The sequence below is a fragment of the Coregonus clupeaformis genome, chromosome 29, assembly GCF_020615455.1.
Source record: "Coregonus clupeaformis isolate EN_2021a chromosome 29, ASM2061545v1, whole genome shotgun sequence".
In the NCBI taxonomy this organism is placed as follows: domain Eukaryota; kingdom Metazoa; phylum Chordata; class Actinopteri; order Salmoniformes; family Salmonidae; genus Coregonus; species Coregonus clupeaformis.
Window position 1 is genome coordinate 41,004,227 of NC_059220.1, and position 17,422 is coordinate 41,021,648.

The 17,422-nt window shown below is 45.4% G+C and overlaps 1 protein-coding gene across 6 annotated transcripts in view; it reads right to left on the reverse strand.

The window, feature by feature from the left end:
• Positions 1-17,422, reverse strand: part of tnip1 (TNFAIP3 interacting protein 1) — a 46,581-nt gene that overhangs the window by 2,232 nt on the left and 26,927 nt on the right. For 4 of the 6 annotated variants that reach the window (XM_041835782.2, XM_041835773.2, XM_041835763.2 and 1 more), the window contains 13 exons: positions 17,252-17,311; positions 15,645-15,845; positions 12,359-12,453; positions 11,747-11,894; positions 11,000-11,098; positions 10,647-10,712; positions 9,993-10,124; positions 3,471-3,599; positions 2,956-3,108; positions 1,824-1,949; positions 1,500-1,583; positions 781-990; positions 268-364 (listed from right to left, as the gene is read on the reverse strand). In XM_041835782.2, coding sequence (XP_041691716.1) covers positions 268-364; positions 781-990; positions 1,500-1,583; positions 1,824-1,949; positions 2,956-3,108; positions 3,471-3,599; positions 9,993-10,124; positions 10,647-10,712; positions 11,000-11,098; positions 11,747-11,894; positions 12,359-12,453; positions 15,645-15,845; positions 17,252-17,311 — 1,600 coding nt within the window. Of the gene's footprint in view, positions 1-267; positions 365-780; positions 991-1,490; positions 1,584-1,823; positions 1,950-2,955; positions 3,109-3,470; positions 3,600-9,992; positions 10,125-10,646; positions 10,713-10,999; positions 11,102-11,746; positions 11,895-12,358; positions 12,454-15,644; positions 15,846-17,251; positions 17,312-17,422 lie in introns of those variants that run through there. The other 2 variants (XM_041835791.2, XM_041835799.2) reach the window with 2 other exon arrangements.

A 17,422-nucleotide genomic window follows, 5' to 3' on the forward strand; every position in this document is an offset into this window, starting at 1 on the left:
TAGAGGAAAAGGTTTAACCTCTCATTGATCACACAATCAGTCACTCAGAGAACAAAAGAAAAAGTGAGAGAGACCATTTGTGAATGGATGAGAGAGAGAGAGAGAGAGAAAAAAATATGAATATTCTGGTAACTTTCCCAACCAGAAATCCTGGTTGGAGGATCCAGAATTTGCTGCTTATGCATCCTGATTCCGGGTGATCTTCCAACCAGGTTCTCCGGAAGTTTGCAACCCTTTTTTCCGAGGCCATCTGTTGTGTCAGCGTACCCGTGTTCTCTGGAGGTGGTCTGGATCCGTCCCCTGCTCCTCCTCCGGGCACCCTGGACCCTTTGGGCTGGGGGACCGATGACTGCCACAGGAATCCCTGATTGACCCGAACAGAGCAGAGCAGAGCAGAGCAGAGCAGAGCAGAGCAGAGCAGAACAGAGAGCACAACGTCAGTCAATCACATTTTATTTATATAGTCCTTTTTACACAAATTGTCACAAAGTGCTTTACGGTAACCCGGCCTAAGCTTCCAAAGAGCAAGTAGCTTTATAGTGACAAGGGGGAAAAGCTGCTCTGTCAGTAGCTATGATCAAGGAGTGGTGGCTAGGGGTCCATTAGGGATTGAGTAACTGGGTCATATTCACTAGGAAAACAAACTGAATAAAATGGAACGAAAATGGGGATGGACTACCTGAACCATTCCAATTAGAAACGCTTTATTTTGGTTTTCCATTGCAAAACAATTTTTGCTACAGTTTGCACTAATAGATCTATTGTGACATGGACCCTTACCGGTGTGAGGGGTGGGAAGTCGCTACGTCCCGGTGGCGCTGCGCTGGCTGCGTTGTTGGGTATCCTGGGGGGGAAGTGTGTTGGCCAGCCGTCCAGCCCCTGGGCACCTCCTGGAGCCACCTGCACAAAGGGACCACAGTAGGGAGGACTCAGAGGGCCGTTCACGGTGCCCGAGGAGGGGTCTGAGGTACGCCTCTCCTGCTGCTGGCCCTACCAGGGAACACAGGGACACACGCCTCGGTAACCCCGGTCAGAGCAGAGTAAGACAGGGCAAGCAGCCAGGTAGAGGAAGCACAGCGCCCAGTCACTTGGATTTATGCAACAGATCTAGTTGATCTACGTCTGCAAATACGGAGGGGTTGTTTTCAGCCAGGCAGAGGAATGTTCCACTAGTTTGAGAGTAAAGCACAGCCCGAGTTGGTGCTCCTCAAACAGACTGGATGGAAGCGAAGCACAGCACACAGCCATTTGTACTTACCCAATCAGGAGAAAATCCATCCCATTGCCATCATTACTTCAGCTAGGGGGAACTAGTCTGATAGGTTTACCACCACAGCCATGAGAAGACAAGGTAGGTAGGTCTGTCTGTCTGTCGGACTGAGGGGGTTAGCCTATAATACCTGTGCTAATGGACTAGGGTCACCGCAGCCACTTGAAGCCAAGCTAAACCTGTCTATAGTGGGAGGTGAGAAGGGACTGAGGCCTGGTGACTACAGTACCTGTTTATGATGCTGCATCTGTAGTCTCTCCAGCTTGCATCTCTCTGTTCTCTCTCTCTGACACTCGTTCTGGGCCTGGAGAAGCTGACGGAGGAACAAACCCAACAGAAATGGATGAACCCGTCAGGAAAAACCAACACACGGAGGTGGGAGGAGATGAGAACCTCCCTATTCAATGCAAAGTGCTGTGAAACAGTGTGTCCCAAGTGGCACCCTATTCCCTATTCAGTGCACTACTTTTGACCAGGGCCCGTAGGGTAGTGCACTACATATGGAATAGGGTGCCATTTAGGACATAGCCCCTAGCAGAAAGCAGCTCCTAACCTGATTGGTGAGGTTGGTCATCTGACCCTGCAGCCTCTCCACCTGTCTCCTCAAGTCCTCCTTTTCCTCGTTCATTCGTTCCCTGTCGCTCCGCTCTTTCCTAAAGTCTTCCTCAAAGATCTTCACCTGAGAGAGGAGATACAGCAAAGGGATGATTACCTCGGGAACTAAGTTGGTGAGGGATGATGATTACCTTGATCGATTCCCACGGGGGGCCAGTATGAAAACTAAAAAAAATAATGTATGCACTCACTAACTAAGTCGCTCTGGATAAGAGCATCTGCTAAATGACTAAAATGTAATTGAACTAAGATGGTGAGGGATGATGATTACCTCGGGAACTAAGATGGTGAGGGATGATGATTACCTCGGGTACTAAGTTGGTGAGGGATGATGATTACCTCGGGAACTAAGATGGTGAGGGATGATGATTACCTCGGGAACTAAGATGGTGAGGGATGATGATTACCTCGGGAACTAAGATGGTGAGGGATGATGATTACCTCGGGAACTAAGATGGTGAGGGATGATGATTACCTCGGGAACTAAGTTGGTGAGGGATGATGATTACCTCGGGAACTAAGATGGTGAGGGATGATGATTACCTCGGGAACTAAGATGGTGAGGGATGATGATTACCTCGGGAACTAAGATGGTGAGGGATGATGATTACCTCGGGAACTAAGATGGTGAGGGATGATGATTACCTCGGGAACTAAGATGGTGAGGGATGATGATTACCTCGGGAACTAAGTTGGTGAGGGATGATGATTACCTCGGGAACTAAGATGGTGAGGGATGATGATTACCTCGGGAACTAAGATGGTGAGGGATGATGATTACCTCGGGAACTAAGTTGGTGAGGGATGATGATTACCTCGGGAACTAAGATGGTGAGGGATGATGATTACCTCGGGAACTAAGTTGGTGAGGGATGATGATTACCTCGGGAACTAAGATGGTGAGGGATGATGATTACCTCGGGAACTAAGATGGTGAGGGATGATGATTACCTCGGGAACTAAGATGGTGAGGGATGATGATTACCTCGGGTAATAAGATGGACACCAGGTAGGTGAAATGTAGCCAATCACTGAAATGGATCAATGATCTCAGGAAGTGTCAGACTGACCTGTTCCTTTAACACTGCTATCTGAGTGAGCAGCTCCTGCCTCCTCAAGTTACTAGCCCCGTCGTCGTGGTTACCATGGTTACCACTGGCGCCCTGGCCCGGTGGCTGGTGGGAGGAGGGGGGAGGGTGCAGGTTCAGGGCCTTCTCTAGAGCCTGAAGGGTGGCAGGGGGAGACAGTAAGTCACAACACACACGGTACGTACAGACACACAGACAGACAGACAGACAGACAGAGCACACAGACAGACACACAGACAGACACACACAGAAAAACACAGACACACACAGACACACACAGACAGACACAGACAGACACAGACAGACACACAGACACAGCACACACACACACACACACACAGACAGACAGACACACCACACACACACACAGACAGACAGAGCACACACACACAGACACAGCACACACACACACACACACACACACACACACACAGACAGAGCACACGCAGACACAGCACACACAGACACAGCACACACAGTACATAGACTGTAGTGACCCTGTTGAGGCGCTGGATCTCCTTCTCCTGGCACTCTCTCTGTTTACTGAGGGGCAGCAGCTGATCCTGCAGGTAACGAACCTTCTGCTTCAACTCTGTGGTCTCAGAGTTCAGACACTCCTTCTCCCCCTGAAAACATTCAAAACAACATTGGCACAACATTACCACAATCATTTCACAACCTGCTTCAACTCCACTTTTTCAGAGTTCATTCACAGTTTAATCCAGACTGTGAAAGTCTGATGAGTAATGTTCCACTCTGGGCTCCCGAGTGGCACAGCGGTCTAAGGCACTGCATCTCAGTGCTAGAGGCGTCACTACAGACCGAGTGGCGCAGCGGTCTAAGGCACTGCATCTCAGTGCTAGAGGCGTCACTACAGACCGAGTGGCGCGGCGGTCTAAGGCACTGCATCTCAGTGCTAGAGGCGTCACTACAGACCGAGTGGCGCGGCGGTCTAAGGCACTGCATCTCAGTGCTTGAGGCGTCACTACAGACCGAGTGACGCGGCGGTCTAAGGCACTGCATCTCAGTGCTTGAGGCGTCACTACAGACCGAGTGGCACGGCGGTCTAAGGCACTGCATCTCAGTGCTTGAGGCGTCACTACAGACCGAGTGGCGCGGCGGTCTAAGGCACTGCATCTCAGTGCTTGAGGCGTCACTACAGACAGATTGGCGCGGCGGTCTAAGGCACTGCATCTCAGTGCTTGAGGCGTCACTACAGACCGAGTGGCACAGCGGTCTAAGGCACTGCATCTCAGTGCTTGAGGCGTCACTACAGACCCCCTGGTTCGATTCCAGGCTGTGTCACAACCGGCCGTGATCGGGAGTCCCATAGGGCGGCGCACAATTGGCCCAGCGTCGTCCGGGTTTGGCCAACATCATATCATAGGAAACAGTCATCCTGGCATGTTTCGCAAAAAAGGTCAAATGTCATAGTAGCTGATGTTTTTCTCAGTACATTTCAGTCAATGGGAAAAGATGTCACAGGGTTGACGTACTTATCATTTACCTCATGTCGGTCTCTCTCACTCTCCCCCTCCTCTCTCTACCTCCTTATTCCCCCTCTCATTCTCTCCCTCCCACTCCTTTCACCCACTGTCCCTCTCCCGTCCCTCCTCCAACTGGTCTGTCTGTTGACTCTCTCTCTCTCCCCCTCTACATCAGCAAGACAAATGAGCTGATCGAGGACTACAGGAAAGAGGGTCGAACGCCCCCATTCACATCGACGGGGCTGTTTTGGAGCGGGTCGAGAGCTTCAAAGTTCCTCGGTGTCCACATCACTAAAGGATCTATCATGGTCCAAACACACCAACACAGTCATGAAAAGAGCGCACAACAATGCTTCTTCCCCCTCAGGAAGCTGAAAATATTTGGCATGTGGCCTCAGATCCTTAACATGTTCTACAGCTGGACCATTAAGAGCATCTTGACTGGCTGCGTCACCGCCTGGTATGGCAACTGATCATACGGTGCTACAGAGGGTAAGGTTACCACAACCCAGTTCTCTCTGCTACCGCACAGCAAGCGGTCCCCTTTGTCTGGGACCAAAAGGCTCCTGAACAGCTTCTACCCCCCAAGCCATTAGACTGCTGAACAGTTAATCAAATGGCTACCTGGACTATTTACATTGGCCCCCCATTTTGTTTTGCAGACTCTTGCACCGGCTCTATGCACACTCGCTGGACTCTACCCACACACTGACACTCCCAACACACACAGACTACATACATTTTGTTGTGTTACAGCCTTAATTTAAAATTGATAACATTTAGATTTTGTCACTGGCCTACACACAACACCCCATAATGTCAAAGTGGAATTATGTTTTAAGAAATGTTAACTAATTATTTAAAAATTAAAAGCTGAAATGTCTTGAGTCAATCAGTATTCAACCCCTTTGTTATGGCAAGACTAACTAAGTTCAGGAGTCAACATTTGCAAAACAATTCACATAATAAAGTTGCATGGACTCACTGTGTGCAATAATAGTGTTTAACATGATTTTTGAATGACTGCCTCATCTCTGTACATACAATTATCTGTAAGGTCCCTCAATTTCAAACACAGATTCAACCACAAAGACCAGGGAGGTTTTCCAATTCCTCGCTAAGAAGGGCACCTATTGGCAGATGGGGGGAGAAAAAAAGCAGACATTGAATATCCCTTTGAGCATGGTGAAGTTATTCAATGCACTTTGGATGATGTATCAATACACTACAAAGGTACAGGCGTCCTTCCTAACTCAGTTGCTGGAGAGGAAGGAAACCGCTCAGGGATTTTACGATGAGGCCAATGGTGACTTTAAAACAGTTACAGAGTTGAATGGCTGTGACAGGAGAAAGCTGAGGATGTATCAACCACATTGTAGCTACTCCACAATATTAACCTAATTGACAGAGTGAAAATAAGGATGCCTGTTCAGAATACAAATATTCTAAAACATGCATCCTGTTTGCAACAAGGCTCTAAAGTAGTACTGCAAAAGATGTGGCAAAGCAATTAACTTTTTGTCCTGAATACGAAGCGTTATGTTTGGGGCAAATCCAACACATTACTGAGTACCACTCTCCATATTTTCAAGCATAGTGGTGGCTGCATCATGTTATGGGTATGCTTGTAATCATTAAGGACTGGGATGTTTGTCAGGATAAAAAATAAACGGAATGGAGCAAAGCACTGCCAAAATCTTAGAGGAAAACCTGGTTCAGTCTGCTATCCACCAGACACTGGGAGATGAATTCACCTTTCAGCAGGACAATAACCTAAAACACAAGGCCAAATATACACTGGAGTTGCTTACCAAGAAGACACTGAATGTTCCTGAGTGGCCTAGTTACAGTTTTTGACTTAAATCTAGTTGCAAATCTATGGCAAGACCTGAAAACGGTTGTCTAGCGATGATCAACAACCAATTTGACAGAGCTTGAAGAATTTTGATGAGAATAAAACGGCAAATGTTGCACAATCCAGGTGTGGAAAGCACTTAGAGACTTACCCAGAAAGACTCAGCTGTAATCACTGCCAAAGGTGCTTCTACAAAGTATTGACTCAGGGATGTGACTACTTACGTAAATTATATATTTAATATATATGTAAATTAGCAAACATTTCAATTTTTTTTTTTTTTTACATCCATTTTGAATTCCGGCTGTAACCCAAAATGTGGATTAAGTGAAGGGGTATGAATAATTTGAAGGCACCGTACATGTGAATATTACGTCAATTATCTCAACTACCTGGTATCCCTGCCCATTGACTCAGTACTCGTCTATAGCCCTGTAGAGACCTGAAAATAGCTGTGCAGCGACGCTCCCCATCCAACCTGACAGAGCTTGAGAGGATCTGCAGAGAAGAAATGGGAGAAACTCCCCAAATACAGGTGTGCCAAGCTTGTAGTGTCATACCCAAGAAGACTCAAGGCTGTAATCGCTGCCAAAGGTGCTTCAACAAAGTACTGAGTAAAGGGTAAATATACTTATGTAAATGTGATATTTCCGTTTGTATTTTTAATACATTTGCAAACATTTCAAAAAACCTGTTCTTGCTTTGTCATTATGGGGTATTGTGTGTAGATTGATGAGGGAAAAAAACGATTTAATCCATTTTAGAACAAGGCTGTAACGTAACAAGATGTGGAAAAAGTCAAGGGGTCTGAATACTTTCCGAATGCACTGTATGTCTTAGAGTGATGGACTGTGCCATCCCCGCGGCCTCCGCAATGGATTAGTCCACTGAGACGGAAGCGAATCAGACAGGGGTGTATTCATCACGGAAACCGTTTACCGTTCATGAACCAAACGGAAGCAAACAGAGCAAAAACCAGTGTCTATTAGACAAGTTCAGGTAGGTCCCCGTTTTGTTCAGTTTGCTTCAGTTTAAGAAAAGTTTGGCAACAGAATCGGCTTAATGATTACACCCCATGTGTCGTGTCGTGTCAAAAAAATAATAAGAGCACTCACTAAAGAAATCTCGGTCGACCAAACAATCGACCAGTCGGCTAATTGTGGTCAGCCCTAACAATCACACACTACATACGCTCACACACAAAACACACACACAAGCATATTGACGCACACACACACACACACACACACACACACACACACACTCACACATAGACACTGTTTCACACTTCACATACGCTGCTCCTGCTCTGTTTATTATCTATCCTGATTGCCTAGTCACTTTTAACCCTACCCACATGTACATATTACCTCAACTACCTGGTATCCCTCCACATTGACTCAGTACTGGTACTCCTTGTATATAGCCTCATTACTACCTGGTAACCCTGCACATTGACTCAGTACTGGTACTCCTTGTATATAGCCTCATTACTACCTGGTAACCCTGCACATTGACTCAGTACTGGTTCTCCTTGTATATAGCCTCATTACTACCTGGTAACCCTGCACATTGACTCAGTACTGGTACTCCTTGTATATAGCCTCATTACTACCTGGTAACCCTGCACATTGACTCAGTACTGGTTCTCCTTGTATATAGCATCATTACTACCTGGTAACCCTGCACATTGACTCAGTACTGGTACTCCTTGTATATAGCCTCATTACTACCTGGTATCCCTGCACATTGACTCAGTACTGGTACTCCTTGTATATAGCCTCATTACTACCTGGTAAACCTGCACATTGACTCAGTACTGGTACTCCTAGTATATAGCCTCATTATTGTTATTTTGTGTTACTATTTCCTTTTTATTATTTTGCTAATTGTTCTTACTTTTTAACTCTGCGTTGTTGGTTAAGGGCTCATAACTAAACATTTCACGGTAAAGTCTACACCTGTTGGGTTATTCGGCGCATGTGACAAAATGTGATTTTGATCTCTCTCCCCCTTCTCTCTCCCACAGACAGGCCGGCCGACCGGCAGGCAGGCAGGCAGACAGGCCGACCGGCAGGCAGGCAGGCAGACAGGCCGGCAGGCAGGCAGGCAGGCAGGCCGACCGTCCGGCAGGCAGGCAGGCCGACCGTCCGGCAGACAGTTTCAAGTAAATAGACCAATATCCTCTTCAGAATCTAGACCAATGGAGGTAAAAATGCCTTTGGGTCAATTTACTTTAAAATTTCATTGCTGGGTCATGACGGTCCCCCGGTCACAAATATGTACAATTTGGGAATATTCAACCTTATGACCCCCAATTAAGTAACTTCCTGTAAGCAGAAATGTGATGCTCTGTAAGGCCAGACCAGGGGACAGTACAGCGGCTATTCTTTCAACCAAAATGCATTTCAATTAACAGGTGTGCCTTCTTAAAAGTTAATTTAAGATTTAATGCCAATCTGAGCCAATCAGTTGTGTTGTGACAAGGTAGGGGGTCTTTTACCTATTTGGTAAAAGACCAAGTCCATATGATCTCCATATGTGTGGTTCTCACCGTGAAGCATGGATGTCTGCTAAATGGCATATTATTATTATTATTATTAGTATTATGAGGTGTGATGGTGTGGGGGTGCTTTGCTGGTGACACTGTGATTTATTTAGAATTCAAGGCATACTTAACCAGCATGGCTACCACAGCATTCTGCAGCGATACGCCATCCCATCTGGTTTGGGCTTAGTGGGACTATCATTTGATTTTTCAACAGGACAATGACCCAACACACCTCCAGGCTGGTCAAGGGCTATTTGACCAAGAAGGAGAGTGATGGAGTGCTGCATCAGATGACCTGGCCTCCACAATCCCCCGACCTCAACCCAATTGAGATGGTTTGGGATGAGTCGGATCACAGAGTGAAGGAAAAGCAGCCAACAAGTGCTCAGCATATGAGGGAACTCCTTCAAGATTGTTGGAAAAGCATTCCTCATGAAGCTGGTTGAGAGAATGCCAAGAGTGTGCAAAGCTGTCATCAAGGCAAAGGGTGACTACTTTGAAGAACCTCAAATATACTTTGATTTGTTTAACACTTTTTGGGTTACTACATGATTCCATAAATGTTATTTAATTGTTTTGATGTCTTCACTATTATTCTACAAATGTAGAAAATGTAAAAAATAAAGAAAAACCCTTGAATGAGTAGGTGTGTCCAAAATTTTGACTGGTAGTGTATTTCCTTGAACTGATAAAAAATAAATAAAAACGCACACAGAAGTTATCAGGATAATTCAGTTGCTACTGGCAGCCTGCAGTACCCCGGTTGGCCTTCAACTTGAGATACTCAATGAGAGGGGGCAGCACTGAGTTAGCCTGCGACGTCACTTCCTGGAGTAGCTTAATCCGTGCATGTTATGTCTACATACATATATGACTTCCTTGGGTTCAAATGCGCTATTGAGTCCATTCATATACAGTCATTGTGACAAACAGACAGGTGAGAGATACTCAAGGAAGCATGGCTATTCTGAGTGGGCTGGGTTGGAGCTGTTGTCACTAACGTGTTCATTGCAGTGAAGACTGCACACTCACACAGCAAAAATGTTCAGTGTAAGTGTGTGTTGTTGGGTTTGTATATGTCTTGAGGACATTGTTGGGTCGGTACTAGGTTTCTGTACGTTCTCACCTGGACGTTCTCGATCTTGGACTTGGCAAGCAGCAGCTTCTTATCGTAGTCCCGCTGCCTCTGTTCTCGCTCCGTCTCCAACTCCTGCACGGCCTTCTGGGAGTCCGCCAGCCGCTGACGCAGGTCTGTGATCTGATTGGAGGGGAGGGGGGGGGGGGGTTCAAACTGTTTTAAAAACAGGGAGTATGTCTTTTCAATGAGACAAACAGATGATCAGAATCATCATTTCAGACCCAGCAGAATAACACAAAACGATATGTTGAGCAGTTTGGGGTTAGACTCAAGGATACATGGGGTCAAACCTCTGAGCCATTGGAGTTTGTGTGGGCGTGTGTCTCAGTGTGTGTGTGTGTGTGTGTGTGTGTCTCAGTGTGTGTGTGTGTGTGTGTCTCAGTGTGTGTCTCAGTATGTGTGTGTGTGTCTCAGTGTGTGGACCACAGCAGGAACAGTGGGTACCCGAGAGGTAAGGGGATTTCTGACTGATGTATGACTAGAACATGTGGTTGACTCGTACACAGCCTGGGTGCCATCCAAGTACACACACACACACACACACACACACACACACACACGACTGCACCTTTTCCATCACCACACACAGGTTATTAGATGAACACACAGTAAACAAGACTGTATGTGTGTGTGAGAACATACCTTCTGTTCAAACTGTGACTTCATAGAGTTCCACTGGACATCCCACTGCTTGTTCACGTCCAGTACCTGTCATCATCATCATCATCAACAGAAATATAACTGAAACCAATACGTCATATACACATTTTGCACAGACTTCCCCACAAGGAAACAGGACACCTTATCAAAAATGTGCGTCCCAAATGTCACCCTATTCTCTTTTATAGTGCACTACCATGGACCCTGGTCAAAAGTAGTGCACTATAAAAAGAGAATAGGGTGTCATTTGAGCCGCAACATCCACATTTTTCACAAAGACCTTTCCATATGTAAAAGAGGACACCTGATGTAACGTTGAGAGGAGAGGGACTCACGTCTTTCCTCTGCTTCTCTAGAAGCTTGATCTTCTTCTCATAGGCCTCTGGGTCACAGGGCTTGGCCGGGGCTTTCTCCTTCTCTGGGGCTTTCCCACTCTGCTGTTGGACAGGGATATAAAACATGATGATTCTTAAAAAGGAATAATCTACTCCAAACCTGTTTTTTTGTATTTGTTTTCATTAGTCCACTGTTGATACAGTGGCAAAATGTTTTCTCATGTCAGCAATCACGTTTTCAATAAGCAAAATTGTCACGTCACAATGACGCGTTTTGCATCATATGATGCATTTTGCAATGCATTATTTAAAAATTACTTAATTCATTCATAGAGCCCACTCTGCAACAGGACAGGGATATGAAACATCGCGCTTAAATTCCCCCGCACTGGTACAGATCACCATTTATACAAGCTGTGTCATATTTTTTTTTTAAGCATTTGCAAGAGAGACCTGGGAAGTCTCTCACAGACATTATACACTGACCAATGTGACACTATGAGAAAGATCCCACACCAACATTACAGTAGAACTACAGTCAGTCACATGTACTGTACGTTAGGATGAGACATTAGTCATGCTAACTATCCCACTACTGTGATGCCTGGCAATGACCTGACTCAAACTGACAATACTCAAACTAGACGTCTATGCTGATCATTTGCCCTTTCCCTCTCCCAGCTTTTAAAAATGTCCTCTGAATCAGACAGGTGCCATCCCATCCATTCTGGGGCAGGATTTGCATACCTTCTGTGGTGTGCTGACCTCCATCTTGGATCTAACGCTGGCAGTTTCCTCTTTCACCACATCTTCTTTGGCTTCTGGCTGCCCCTCGCTCTCCGTTGCAGTATCTCCTCCTCCAGTTACCAGCTCTTTCAGCTTCAGGTTCTCCTGTCTGCAGTGACCAGAGAGTGAAAGCAGGGTTAGTGTTACTATGCAGTTATGGAGATATCTATAATATCTATCCCAGTGTTTAGTAGAGTAATGTGCAACTTGGCAGAGCCATAGGATATCCTCTGGGAAGACCCTACAGTCCCACTGAGGTAGGGAGAATATTCGGGCAATTCCAGAATCATCAAAAACAAAACTTTGACCAACTGTCACTTCACTTGAAGCTTTGTAGTTGCTGGACAGAGAATCATAGTGAAAAAAGAAGTCTACTCATCGTTTACTGACTACCAAGTGTTTATTGCCTTTATTTAAGCTCAATAAACTCCAACAAAGTCCTAAACTTGACTTTGGAGCAGAAAAGAGTATAAAGCCAACATTCAGTTTCAATTCACAATAATAAACTCAAACTCCTTCTCTCCCCTGGGGAGCTGAAAGTCCAACTGAATCCAGAGAAAATTCAAAACTCACCTCAGCTGTTCCAAGTCACCGTTTCTGTACTGAAGGTCCTCCTCCATCTTCTTTCTCAGCTCATTGTTCTCCTGTCTGAGCTGCTCACAGAGAGTCTAGACAAACAGAGGGACAAGCATTAGTAACACAGCACTCTCCTCTCTGAGCTGCTCACTAAACCTCAACTACATCTCGTAATGAATAATGTGGAAATTGAGCAAGTTGAGGTGACTAAACTGCTTGGAGTAACCCTGGATTGTAAACTGACACGGTCAAAACATTGATACAACAGTAGCTAAGATGGGGAGAAGTCTGTCCATAATAAAGCGTTGCTCTGCCTTCTTAACAACCCTATCAACAAGGCAGGTCCTACAGGCTCTAGTTTTGTCGCACCTGGACTACTGTTCAGTCGTGTGGTCAGGTGCCACAAAGAAGGACTTGGGAAAATTGCAGTTGGCTCAGAACAGGGCAGCATGGCTGGCCCTTAAAAGTACACTGAGAGCTAACATTAATGACATGCATGTCAATCTTTCATGGCTCAAGGTGGAGGAGAGATTGACTTCATCACTACTTGTTGTAGTACGTAAGTTGTTGTAAGTGTTGACAAGCTAAATGTACCGAGCTGTCTGTTTAAAATACTAGCACACAGCTTGGACACCCATGAATACCCCACAAGACATGACACCGGAGGTCTCTTCACAGTCCCCAAGTCCAGAACAGACTATGGGAGGCGCACAGTACTACATAGAACCATGGCTACATGGAACTCTATTCAACATCAGGTAACTGATGCAAGCAGTAGAATCAGATTTTTTTTAAATACAGGTAAAAATACACCTCAAGGAACACAACTGTTTTATCTTTTGGTTTATATGTAATGTAAGTACTTTCATGTGTTTGGACCCCAGGAAGAGTAGCTGCTGCCTTGGCAGGAAGTGGTGGGGATCCATAATAAACCCCAGGAAGAGTAGCTGCTGCCTTGGCAGGAACTAATGGGGATCCATAATAAACCCCAGGAAGAGTAGCTGCTGCCTTGGCAGGAACTAATGGGGATCCATAATAAACCCCAGGAAGAGTAGCTGCTGCCTTGGCAGGAACTAATGGGGATCCATAATAAACCCCAGGAAGAGTAGCTGCTGCCTTGGCAGGAACTAATGGGGATCCATAATAAACCCCAGGAAGAGTAGCTGCTGCCTTGGCAGGAACTAATGGGGATCCATAATAAATACAAATACAAAGAGTCTAGACAAACAGAGGGACAAGCATTAGTAAGACAGCACTCTCCTCCTGTACCAAGACGCACACCTCCCCCCTGACCGACCTGTTCCCTCACCATCAGACTCCATCACAACCGCCGTCATCGTGGGCAGCTCGATGGCGAGAGACATTGGCCTGCCTACGGCCTGTGGGCCGACCATGGTCCACTGTCACCCAGGCGCCCGTGTCCGATACGTCAACTCCCTCCTGCCCACATTTCTAGCCAACTACTCTAATACTGGCACCATCGTCACTCACGTTGGCTTTAACGCCATTCGCTTTTGGCAATCTGAAGGACTACAACATCGTCTTGAACACCGTTGTTGACATGGCAGTAATATGGCTCCCTAAAGCCTATTCTCGTAGGAAGTTGCTATAGACCACGGAGTGCTAAAAGTCCGTATTTGGACTGTGTGTGTAAAATGCTCGATAATGTATGTGATCTCAACAGAGAGGTATATTTTCTGGGTGACCTAAATATTGACTGGTTGTCATCAAGCTGTCCACTCAAAAAGAAGCTTCAAGCTGTAACTGATACCTGCAATCTGGTTCAGGTTATCAGTCAACCTACCAGGGTATTTACAGAACAGAACAGGAACTAAAATCACCCACATGTATTGACCACATCTTTACTAATGCGGCAGAAGTCTGCTCTAAAGCAGTATCCACACCCATTGGATATAGTGATCATTATATAATAGCCATATCTAGAAAAAACAAAGTTCCAAAGATTTGGAAGTAAAATTGTGTATTATCGATTACACAAGAGGTTTTGCAATGATTCCTATGTCAAAGATGTGAAAAATATTTGTTGATCTGATGTGTGTAATGAGGAACAACCGGATGCCCGCACTTGAAGCATTTATGAAATTGCTTTTCCGGTTACTGATAGGCATGCGCCCATCACAAAACTGAGTGTTAGAACTGCCAAATCCCCATGAATAGAAGAATTGAAAAATCCAGGTAGTCCCCTGTAGTTCAGTTGGTAGAGCATGGCCCTTGCAACGCCAGGGTTGTGGGTTCTTTTCCCACGGGGGGCCAGTATGAAAAATGTATGCACTCACTAACTGTAAGTTGCTCTGGATAAGAGCGTCTGCTAAATGACTAAAAATGTTTTTAAAAAGTACAAAAAAGAATCAACTGTATGGCTGAGAGGGATGAGGCAAAGGGAATAGCAAGCTGTCCTGCTGAAAACAGACTCAATGGTTGCAAAAAACAAAATGGGAAGAGGTCTGTCCATGATGAGGCATTGCTCTGCTTTCTTGACATCTAAAATCAACCAAGCAGTTCCTGTGGCCCGGGTTTTGTCGCACCTGGACGACTGCCCAGTTGTGTGGTCACGTGTGGCAAAAGAAGGACGTAGGAAAATTGCAGTTGGTCCAGAACAGATCAGTACGTATTGCACTTAGATGTACACAGAGGGCGAATGTCAATGACATGCATGTCAATCTCTCCTGGCTCAACGTTGAGGAGAGATTGACTGCATCACTATTGGTCTTTCTGTGAGGTATTGATGTGTTGAAGGTACCGAATTGTCTGTTTTAAGCAGTTGGCACACAGTTCGGACACTCATCGGTTCAACACGAGACATGCAGCCAGAGGTCTCTTCACAGTCCCCAGCTCCAGAACAGAGGCTGGGGAACACACAGTATTAAATAGAGCCATGACTACATGGAACTCTCTGCCACCCCAGGTAACCCAAGCTAGCAATAAAACCAGTTTCAAAAACCAGATAAAAGAGCACCTTACGGCACGACGGGGACTGTGAACAGAGACATTTTGATATATTTTGTATTGTATTTTGAATTATATGTATTGTGTAATGTATATTATTTGTTGTGTTTTGTTTCCTATTTGGACCCCAGGAAGAGTAGACGCTGCCTTGGTTTTGCAACATAATTTGGTTCAGCATCAGGAATGACAAACACACAATAGTTATTCGCTATTCAAGTGACATGCTGAATTTCCAGTCTTTGAAATACCTGTGTGGACAACCTGTTTACTTCTCAGCCTGTCTGTCTCCCAACCTGCCCCTCTCCCTGTCAGTTACCTGTAGGAGGGACGTCCTCTGCTCATTCTTCTGGACCTTGGAGGAGAGGTGGTGGAACTCGACGGCCATGCGTCCCAGGTGGGCTAGGAGTTGGTTGGGGTTGGACTCCTCAGCAAAGATACTGAAGGAGCTTTCTAGACGCTGCAGCTGGCTGGCTAACTCCTGGTTCTCCGGAGGTAGCTGCCCTGCTCCGGTACCAGTCTGGAGATCAAATCAAACTTTATTTATATAGCACTTCAAAACAATACATTTTCTAGACAAATATGACATTAAGATCGATAAAAAAGAGAGTTAAACAATAGTAAAAACTGAGGACCTGAGAGACACCAGTCAGACCCTCTGTACCACCACACTAATCAAGTAATGTCAGCACAACACCACATACATTTCTAGCTCTCCAGTTTTGAAGATACTGGATGTATAAAAATAAAAGGACAAATCCCATCTGAATCCTACAGCATGTAGATAGATAGACTGGCACACGAGGGAGACTCGGTCCCTCCTCCGTGTTGATTGGCCATGTAAGTAATGCTCCATATCCTATATGCAATGCAGTACTATACATTTTGTGCAATATTGTACAATGAAGCAAAACTCCATTGAGATTGAGTCAGAGGTGCTGAAACGTTCATAAGGAGCTCAGGTCTATAGACGTGCCAAAATGGGTCACCGTTTTCCTATACTTTGGCTGATGATGCGTATATCAGGTGACGGTCATTTGATTCTATACCATATCTAGCCGGAATATTCTGTGACTGCCATTCTTCCATGTCAGGCATTCCCTAACAGCACATTTGTGTGTGTGTGTGTGAGTGTGAGTGTGAGTGTGAGTGTGAGTGTGAGTGTGAGTGTGAGTGTGGTGTGTGTGTGTGTGTGTGTGTGTGTGTGTGTGTGTGAGAGAGTGTGAGAGTGAGTGTGTGTGGTCAGTAATACATCGTGGACATTCCCTGTGCCGACTCATGTTGAGCTACCAGTATTGAGTTAGTTGGCTGTTGACTCACCAGAGAAGAGACACAGGATAAGTTTCTGATATGGAAGAAATGACCAGAGAGCTAAGGAAATGAAACTTGAGGAGCTGCTGTCAAGCTCTTAGATTCTTCACCAGGTATAAAATTACACGTTCAATGGTTTTAACCTCTTTAACTCTGGTGGCATTTTCTAAACGACGCAGTACACTTCAGTTTCAGAACGATACGTCCTACAAACACATGCTTAGTGCTGTAAGAAAGGTAACAACTGGAATACTGATGAAGGTGTCCGAAACAATGGGACTAATACAGAGATACAGAAGTTCCCCCCAAAAAAGATACATTTACTTTTTCTGGGGGCTCACCCCAATTGTCCCCTGGTTGGTGAATAAGAGATTTTAACTAAAATATATATATGTCACCTCAACAATTACGCAACTTGCTCACGAGTTGAACAGGTTAACTGTTTTGACTGGAAGTTGAACGTGATCTATCTAGACATAAACAGATGCATTGAGTGGTCCTGAACACCTTTATGGATTAAACAACCAATTTACATAAAGAACCTGGATCGTTTTTCAAACATCCCATTTGAGCCCCGTTATTGTTAGCTAGCCCCGTGTGAAAATTGGTACTTACCGTCTGGGTATCGGAGGTCTTCTCCTCCATGTTCACCACCTCAAACTCTGACAGACCTTCCTACAAGCACCAAACAGGACAATGACAAACTGGAATAGATCCAGACTGAACAGTGTTAAAGGGATAGATGGGAATTTGTCAATGAAGCTCTTTATCTACTTCCCCAGAGTC